Raw genomic sequence first — 9,366 nt, 5'->3', positions numbered from 1 at the left:
TCCAGGACAGTCAGAACTGTTTCACAAAAAAACCCTGTCTTGAAAAACAAAAAGCAAGCAAACAAATTAAAAAAAAAAGTAAATGTACACTTAAATACTGTGTAAAATTTATATTTTCTCACCCCGCTCCCCCAAGACAGGATTTCTCTGTGTAGCTTTGGAGCCTGACCTGGATCTTGCTGGGATTAAAGGTGTGCGCCACCATCCTGGGCTTGTCATTTTTATTCTCTTTAATTTTGAACCGTGTGAAGATACTAGCTACTAAATAAACAGAAATGCAATGTTTAAAAAGTGTAAGTGAAACCCTTATAAGCCAACCCCCCACCTCCCCCGCAGCTTTTCAGTTGTGTTTTCTAAGCCAGGCATACCTACTGTTTTTTGTTTTAGTTAGACTTATTTATGTGCGTGTGCGTGTGCGTGTGCGTGTGCGTGTGCGTGTGCGTGTGCGTGTGTGTGTGTGTGTGTGTGTGTGTGTGTATGGATGGGCCTCAGATGCTACAGTGTGAATGTGGAGGTCAGCGGACAACTTGTAGGAGTTGGTTCTCTCTTCAAGCATCCAGGTTTTTGGGGACTGAATTTAGGTCACCAGGCTCGGCAGCAAGCACCTTACCTGCAGAGACATCCCACTATTGTCGACCCCTGCTTTTTTTTTTTTTTTTTGGCAAGATAGAGTCTTGCCATATTACTCCGACTGGCTTCAAACTCATAATTTTCCTGGCTTAACCCTCTACGTGCTGAAATTGCAAGCATGCAACACCATACTCTGATTTTTTTGTAGAGGTGGAGGCTTTTGGAGACAGGGTCTCACTATATAGCTCTGGCACTCCTGGGACTCACTCTGTAGCCCAGGCTGGCCTCAAACTCATAGAGATCCTCTTGCCTCTGCCTGCTGAGTGCTAGGATTAAAGGTGTGCACCACCATCATCCAGGGTATACCAGCTTTTAAAAATATTTTTTAAGATTTAGTTTTTAAATTCTGTGGTTATGTGTGTCTATGTGTCTGTGCACATGAGTGCAGGTACCCTCATAGTCCAGAAGAGGGCATCGGATCTCCTAGAGCTGGAGTTACAGGCAATTGTGAATTACCCCACATGGTCCTTTGCCAGAGTAATATGTGCTGTCAACCACCAAGACCCACCTCTCCAGCCCCCTCTTAGAAACATTTCTTAAAGTATTGTGCCTTCCTAGCATACAAGTTAACTTTGAGGTTCGATGTGCATGCACCCTAGAGGTCCAGTGAAAATCTCCTTGGAGGCCATGTTGTAAGACCCCAGCCATCTTTATGCCCGTCAACCTAGCCATGTTTCATCTGACACCCCCCCCCCCCCCCCCCCCCCCCCCCCCCGTCCAGTGTAGATGGAAGTCACTGGTTTTTCGAGAAGTGGAGAAAAGGGAAGGACTCTTGACTGCTGTGGGACACTGGGGCATGTCTAGAGACACCTGGGTTGTCCCAAGCCAGAAGCAGGACTGGGCTCAGGCTGAGGAATTAGATGGGGTGGGACTATCCAGGGCTGTCGATGAGCATGACAGAATGCGCACGCTAGCCCATCGCAACAGAAAGTTGCCCAGCCCCAAATGTCAATAGGTCTGAGGTTGAGAAAGCCTCACACGGTGTCAACAGCGTGTGTCTATGAAAGATAACGTTTCAAAGCCTCAACATGCTCACAGCTAACATGGACGCCAGCAGGGCTCTGTGGGGTAACAAACTGAATGAATGACTGGCTCCCTCAGCAAACTCACACCCCCCAACCCTCGAGAGTGTTTACCCAGGGGCTCTCAGAGGCTCCACTTTTGGGGGCAAATTTACAAACTTAGATTATTATTTGTATTTGTGATTTAAAAATAGAATGAAAAATGAATGCCACTACCGCCTTGACTCATTAATACCAACTCTTCCAGCTTTGATGATCAGAGAAAGAAGAGCACCACCTTAGTAGGTCAACTATCTCTGAGACTTTACTTATTTATTTTGAAAATTGTATCTTATGTATTTTGTAAGCATGTGTGTATCTGTGTGGGGGGGGGTAGGGGGGAGTCCATGCCATAGACCTGATAGGAGCTTCTCTCCCTCCACCAGGTCATCAGGTTTGGCAGCAAGTACCTTTACCAGCTGAACCATCTTCCTAGCCCTACTTATTAATTAATTAATTAATTAATTAATTAATTAATTAATCTATCTATCTATTTATTTATTTAGAGACAGCTTCTTTTTTCTTTTGTTCATTTGTTTTCCAAGACGGGATTGCTCTGTGAAACAGTCCTGGCTGTCCTGGAACTCACTCTGTAGACCCGGCCGGCCTCGAACTCTCACCACCGCCCGGTTAGAGACAGGGTCTTACTATGTAACCCGGGCTAGCCTGGAACTGGAATTCCTCATGCCTCCACCTCCCGAGTGCTGGGATTGGTGCATTGGGCATGCATCACCATGCCCATCAGACTGTTGCACTTTAAAAACTGAATGTTTTTAAAGATCTCTTTCTTTCTCTTTTTTTTTTTTTTCTTTTTTTTTGGTTTTTCGAGACAGGGTTTCTCTGTGTAGCTTTGTGTCTTTTCCTGGAACTCACTTGGTAGTCCAGGCTGGCCTCGAACTCACAGAGATCCGCCTGGCTCTGCCTCCCGAGTGCTGGGATTAAAGGTGTGCGCCACCACCGCCCGGCCTTTCTTTCTCTTTTTAAAACTGTATTTATTTAATTTTGCCACAGGGTTTTGCTGCAGCCCTGACGGGCCTGGAACTCTCCAGTAGAGCAGGCTGACCTCAAATTCACAAAGACTTCCTGAGTGTTAGGATTAAAGGCATACGCCATCAAGCCCAGCTAACATCTTTCTTTTAGAAAGGAGAAAACATCCACCTCTAAGGAGGAAGGGACCTGAGGCAGCCAGTAAAGGGTCCTCTGAGGGGGTCCTAGTAGCTGAGTCCATTGTCCCTGCTTAGTCAGCCAGGAAATGGCGCCTTTTTGCTTAAAGCCAGATTGAATGTGATTTGTCACTTGCAACCAACACACCCTGACTAAGACACCCCCAGACTATTACCGGCAATATCTCCAGAATAATTGACAACACAGCGGAGCAGGAAGCAAGAACTTGACCCTGACTCTTTGATTTCAGATAGAACCAGAAAGCATTCACTCGATGGACATCTGTACTCCAACGTGTGCCAAACGGAACATCAAACCAAAAAGCAAGCAGACAGTACAGGTGAGGTGGATCAGCAGGGAAAAGTACTCCCCACCAAGCCCGAGGCCCCGAGTTCCATCCCCACGACCCACAGGATGGAGAGAGAGAATCACTCCCAAAAGTCATCCTCTAACCTCCACACCTGTGCCTCAGTGCGCTCCTTCTCAAACTAAATCAATAGGATTTAAAAACACAAAACAAAAGAATCGAGCTAACAAAAACAGCAGCAGCAAAGAAAGTCCCTGTAGGAATTCTTAGTCTAACTGCAGAGGGAAAAGAGGACCAGGCACTGGAGAGATAGATGGCTCAGGGCTTAAGAGCACTGGCTGCTCTTCCAAAGGACCGGGGTTCAATTCTGTCTCCTCCCAGCCCCACGGCAGCTCACAACTGTTTGCAACTCCAGCACCCTCGCATAGACACGCATGAAGGCAAGACACCATTGCACATGAAAAAAAAAAAAAAGGATCAGATGATATGCCACTGTGAGCCCATAGAAGGGACAGTTACCTCTAACGGGGTTAACTGTCTAAAGCAAATTTTTCACAATACTGGATGGGAAAAACAGGGCTTTGAAAGGCATTTTGTCTCGATAGAACATGCTAGAAGGGCTGGATACAGAGGACTAGCAAGGTAAACCTGGGCCAGTACCAACAACGCATTATGACGAGCTGTGTGTGTTTCCAGAAAGTGATATGATAGCAGGGTGAGAGAGTGGCCGGGAAGCAGGCTGATGTGAAGGCAAGGGGTATGTTTTGAAGGGCTGGGTGACGAATTAAGACCTTAGCCCCAAAGCTCTAGGAAGCCACCGAAGTATTTTATGCAGGGAAGCAACATGATGCATATTTCAAATATTATTCTGTCAAATGGGCATGATAATAGCTACCCTGTAAGGCTGTTGTGAAAATTACATACAAGAGTTAAATTAATTAGATGCCTAAAAATGAATAAAGCAGCTGGGCGGTGGTGGTGGTGGCGGCGGCGGCGGCGGCAGCGCATGCCTTTAATCCCAGCATTTGTGAGGCAGAGGCAGGTGGATCTCTGTGGGTTCAAGGCCAGCCTGGTCTACAGAGCGAGAGCCAGGATAGGCTCCAAAGCTACACAGAGAAACCCTGTCTCAAAAATAAAAATAAATAAATAAATGGATAAGCCAAAAACTCATCCTCATTCTGATTCAAACACTATTAAAAACTCCAAACAGGGTCGCGCGGCGGTTGCGCACACTTTTAATCCCAGCACTCAGGAGGCAGGGCCAGGTGGATCTCTGTGAGTTCGAGGCCAGCCTGGTTTACAGAGCGAGATCCAGGACAGGCATCAAAACCACACGGAGAAACCCTGTCTCGAAAAACCAACAAAACAAAACAAAAACAACCTAAAACCTTTGAACAGAACATCCACTTGTAGGTGGGATTATGGGAAATTCATGCCAGGGGTATAGACTTACTTTATAAAGAATCATAATAAAGTACTTTCAATAGCATAGAGTCTAAGCCAGGTCATGACTGGGGATGTGGCTCAAATGGCAGTTTGCCTAGCATGCACAAAGAGCTAGGTTTGATCTCCAGAACCACATAAACCAGGAATGGTGTCCGTATCTCTATTCACAGCACCGGGGTGGGAGGGTGGGGGTCCATACCTCTATTCACAACACGGGAGGTGGGGCAGGAGGTAAGAATTTCAAGGCCATCCCCAGCTCTATAACAAACTGCAAATTCAAGGCCAGTCTGGGCTGTGTGAGGCTTCATCTTACAAACAAACAAGCCAACAAAAGCCCGAATTCCAGGTCAGTCTGTAGTGAGCTGGACCGTTAAGGTTGCCTCTAAACCAGGACCTTTCCAATTGAGATGAACTTTTCAAGATCATTCTAGAACTCAAATGACTCTAGTAGTTGTACAGTGTTTCAGAACCTCCGAGATGTAGAGAATAGAGCATCCTATGATCGCATAACGCTTGAGTTTGAAGTTAGCTTTCCTTTAAGGAACATTCTTGAACTGAAAACTGACTCTAAAGAAGGCTTCTCCTGGGTCACGAGGAGAAACAAGAAGGGAGAATACTCTGTCGTATCATGAAGTACCCAAACCGTCTCTTTTATGTTGAAGAAAAGGCTGAGAGGAGACATGGGGAACAAGGTCACTTCAGGCTGCCAAAGCCTTATGGGACTTCTCTCTGGTGTAATAGGTCACTGGGTTATGCAGCGAATTTCACTGTCTGGCTGATTTCAAGGGACCCCTTAGGCCATTTATGTAGGCTAGTGGTTTAGAAATCGCAAGGACATCAGAGAACTGACTCGGGAAAACACGATTATTTAAAAAGGAAACCCTCTGAGGTGGCTCAGTGGATCCTGACACTCGTCGTAGTCAAGCCCGACGACCGGAGTCCTTTCCCCAGGACCCACACGGGGGGAGGAGAGAACCGCCTCCTGCAAGTTGTCCTCTGACCTCCACAAGTGAACCACGGCACGTGCACGGGGACTGGTGTGAGCACACGCTCACACGTGTGTGCTCTCACACACACACTCATACAGTCGTGCATAAATGTAATAGAAACTTAAAAAAAAAAGAAGGTCGAGCTGATGAAATAGAGGGAAAGGGAAAAACAGACGAACATAGCTCTTTAAAAGCTATTTGGACGAAACAAATAAACCTTGAAAGCTTTCGCAATCTGTTTCTTGCCAAGCGAAGATGTGACTGCAACCATCGGGCTAAATATATAAGATATCTGTTTATATGAACTCAAAAAATCCAAAGCAAAGGAGGGCTCGATGGGGAAGTTTTACGTTCCTACACACGTTTTCCTGTTTCTACACATTTGAAATTTTGGTTCTTTAGACATTAAATTATTTCCCCAGCACACTCTAAAGTGTCATTGATTCCTTTTTTTTATCTTAAAAAAATGTAACAAGTACTTAGAGTAATTTATTTTTCTCAAGTGAACTGTTTATCGAAGAAGTTACATCGGATTTCAGACGTTAACCTCCCACGAGCCTGTGCCTCTCCAAAGTCCCTAGGTTACTCTTAATAAAAAAGGTGTAAAATAAAGAGCATTGAATTATGTTGCCAATCATACGTCTCAGGTTCCTAGCTGCTGAATTTTATTCTGAACCAGGGCTAAGATAGTTACTCTCACTGAGATTCAGCTCTCCTCCCTAAGATGGGAATGGTAAAAATGAAGGCCTATTTCATGGTTGTTAGGAGGGTCAAACAGGTTACACAAAAGCACTTCCTGTAACCTGTGGTGCCCAGTGGGAGCTATTATTTTTTTCCTGCACTTTTATTATTGTTTTAAGACACAGACCATTTCCTAGCATCAATTCTGACTCCCGAAGCACATTGTTTTAAATGCCACAGCAGGGCCCAACACTCCCAATTTTTATACTGTTAGTTTTCATTAGCTCCCAACACACGCCAGTCCACCTGTTATGCTGTGGGATGCGTGGGATGCCAAAAGCGGGCTGCAAATCATTTCATTTTCTGTATTTAACACGCGCAGGTGCGCTGCTGTCAACTCCCCTTCCTGTTGCTAAGTACCCCTAAGAACAGGAGGAACAAATCTGTATCCAGAATAATTGTGCATTATGTTAATTGTGTATTAATATTATTCTGGAATCAGGATGTGTTGTCAGAAAAGAAACCCAACCTCTAAACATTATAAAGTGCTTCTTTCCCACAGAATAAACTTATACTCCCTTCCTTATATTACTGTAACTATACTATATACTATAACCATAACCTCATAGACTTTAAAAATGGCCTTAAGTCACAAGTGTGAAGGAAACTAGCTGAACAAACATATTAACACCAGCTTTGGAAGATGAAAGATATCCTACTTTAAGCATAAAATTAGGGGACAGAATTTGTGAGTTAGCATAAAATTACTGGTGTTGATTCTTACTCAACTGCCCCTTACACAGAGTGTTTCTTTGAACCCCCAATCCTATGCTCTGAAGCTCTTGTGAGAAGCCAGCTGTACAGTACCTTGATCAGGTTGTGCCCCACGGTGTAGACAGCTGTTAAATTTCCCTTCTCTCCCGGCGCATGCACACCCGTGCCAAACCCATGCCAAGCAACAAGGTAAGGATTGTGAATTGTAATCCAATATTTGACTCGGTCTCCAAAGGTCTGGAAGCAGTATGTGGCATAGTCATTGAAGAGATCGATCATAGTCGCATTTTTCCAGCCCCCGTATTCCTCCTGCAGCGCCAAAGGCAAGTCCCAATGGTATAAGGTAACGACGGGCTCAATATTCCTAAGTATCAGCGAGTCCAGAAGTGCATTGTAGTACTGGAGACCTTTCGCATTCACGGCTGCTACTGTTCCGTTGGGGAACAACCGTGGCCAGGAGATTGAGAACTGATAAAAAGAAACTCCTAAAAAATCCAGAGCCCACAAGTCCTTTTCCAGAAAAAGGTAGCTGTCGGCGGACTTGTCCGTGATGTTGACATCTCTCAGGTGGGTGAAGATGAACCGATCCCAGACCGAGGGTCCTCTTCCGTCTGTCTGCCAACTCCCTTCCACTTGAAACGCTCCGGTCCCAACGCCCCAGAAAAAGTTTTTAGGGAAAGTGTCATAGAGAAACAGCTGACTTGCATTCACCGGACTCACGTACTGTTTTTGAGTCCATATCGCGCTCCGGTCTCCGGAGAATCCGGTAACAGCTCGCAGTAAGACAAACGCTGACAGCAGGACGGATCTTTGCAGTGCCCGGTTGGACATTGTTTTCCTAGAGCGTGTGCTTCTTTCATCAGAGCTGAAGAAAATCCATTCATTCCCCGGGGACCCTGCTGCACAGCCTGCCTTCATTTGCCACTAACTAACCGCGGGACTGTCTTTATCAGCGCGCCAGTAAAAGCCTGTGATTGTAAAGCCCTGTCAATGATTAGCCTGGACCGGGAGACTTAGGATGGGTCATGAGAGCCACGCAGTTTGAGGGAGGTGGCCTCGTTGCAGTCAACAACACGTGGAGTCTTCTTGGGATGAGGAAAAGGAGATAGATGGGGATGTATCTCTGACACTAATCTGAACGTGTTAAATAAGCATATGGAAACAACGCACAGGAGTGCCGTTTCCTGTGTAGCCCTTCACGGGGCCGTAGATCTTTTCTGAACGTTTCGAACTTTATTGAATAAGGGATCTACTTTTCTATTTTTAGAGTCTTAGCGTGGTAATTTTATCATCTCCCATTTTAGGAAAAGCAATTTTACATAGAAATCGATAGCCAGAAACAAGCAATTAAAAGCAGGATATTACACTTCAACCGAAAACATACACACCTAAGAATAATCTTGGTAGATGTCATCTATTTTAAGAAAACTTAGTTGAGCAGAGCAGCGGTGGCGTTTAATCCCAGCACTTGGGAGGCAGAGCCAGGCAGATCTCTGTGAGTTCAAGGCCAGCGTGGTCTACAGAGTGAGATCCAGGACAGCCAGGGCTGCACAGAGAAACCCTGTCTCAAAAACAAACAACAAAGAAAAGTTAGTTGAACCATGATGGCTCATGCCTGTAACTCCTAAGTTTGGAAAGCCAGAGCAGGAGGATTGCTGTGAGTTTAAGGACGGCCTAAGCTACATAATTGCCATTTTGACTACAGGGCAAGACTCCATCTCAAGGAACCAAAAACCAAACCAAGTAGCCAGGTGCGTTATGATCCGAGCCCTTAAGAAGTGGCGGCAGGAGGGTCAGACGTTCAAGGTCATTCTTGGCTACAAATGGAATTCGAAGTTACCTGGGGCTACATGACACTGAATGTGGGAGATAATTTGAGTTTAAGGACAGGAATTTAATTTCTTTTGGCAATATTAGAGGTCAAACCCAGGACATGTGCATGCTAAGGAAAAGCTCCACTACTGGGCTGTATCTCTAGTCCTCGTCTTACTTTTATTGTAAAGCAGGGGGCTCATTATGTTGCCTACAGACTTGATATGTAGTGCAAGCTGGCCTTGAACTTGTGGCAGTTCCCCTGCCTCAGGCCTATACCACCAGGCCCAGCAAGTTACCTAATTAAAAATTTTTTTTAAAAAAATTTTAGACAGGGTCTCACTAGATAGCCCTGGCTGACCTGGAAATCAATTCTGCACTACAGTTTCCTGTTACATAAGAAGTAGCATAAGCTGGCTGTGGTGGTGCACATCTCAAAAACAAGAAAATCAAATTAAAAACCAAAACAAAACAAGAAGCATAAGAATGATATGTATGGATT

The 9,366-nt window shown here is 45.2% G+C and overlaps 1 protein-coding gene across 1 annotated transcript in view; it reads right to left on the bottom strand.

Moving 5' to 3' along the window:
• The window catches only part of Klb (klotho beta), a 32,620-nt gene extending 24,606 nt beyond the window's left edge, over positions 1–8,014 (bottom strand). Inside the window, exon 1 of the mRNA XM_028882233.2 lies at positions 7,146–8,014. Coding sequence (XP_028738066.1) covers positions 7,146–7,970 — 825 coding nt within the window. The 5' untranslated portion in view covers positions 7,971–8,014. The remainder of the gene's footprint in view (positions 1–7,145) is intronic.
• Between the last annotated feature and the right edge of the window lie 1,352 nt (positions 8,015–9,366).

Source organism: Peromyscus leucopus, chromosome 10 (genome assembly GCF_004664715.2).
Source record: "Peromyscus leucopus breed LL Stock chromosome 10, UCI_PerLeu_2.1, whole genome shotgun sequence".
In the NCBI taxonomy this organism is placed as follows: Eukaryota; Metazoa; Chordata; class Mammalia; order Rodentia; family Cricetidae; genus Peromyscus; species Peromyscus leucopus.
This window is presented reverse-complemented; position numbering and strand designations above follow the sequence as displayed.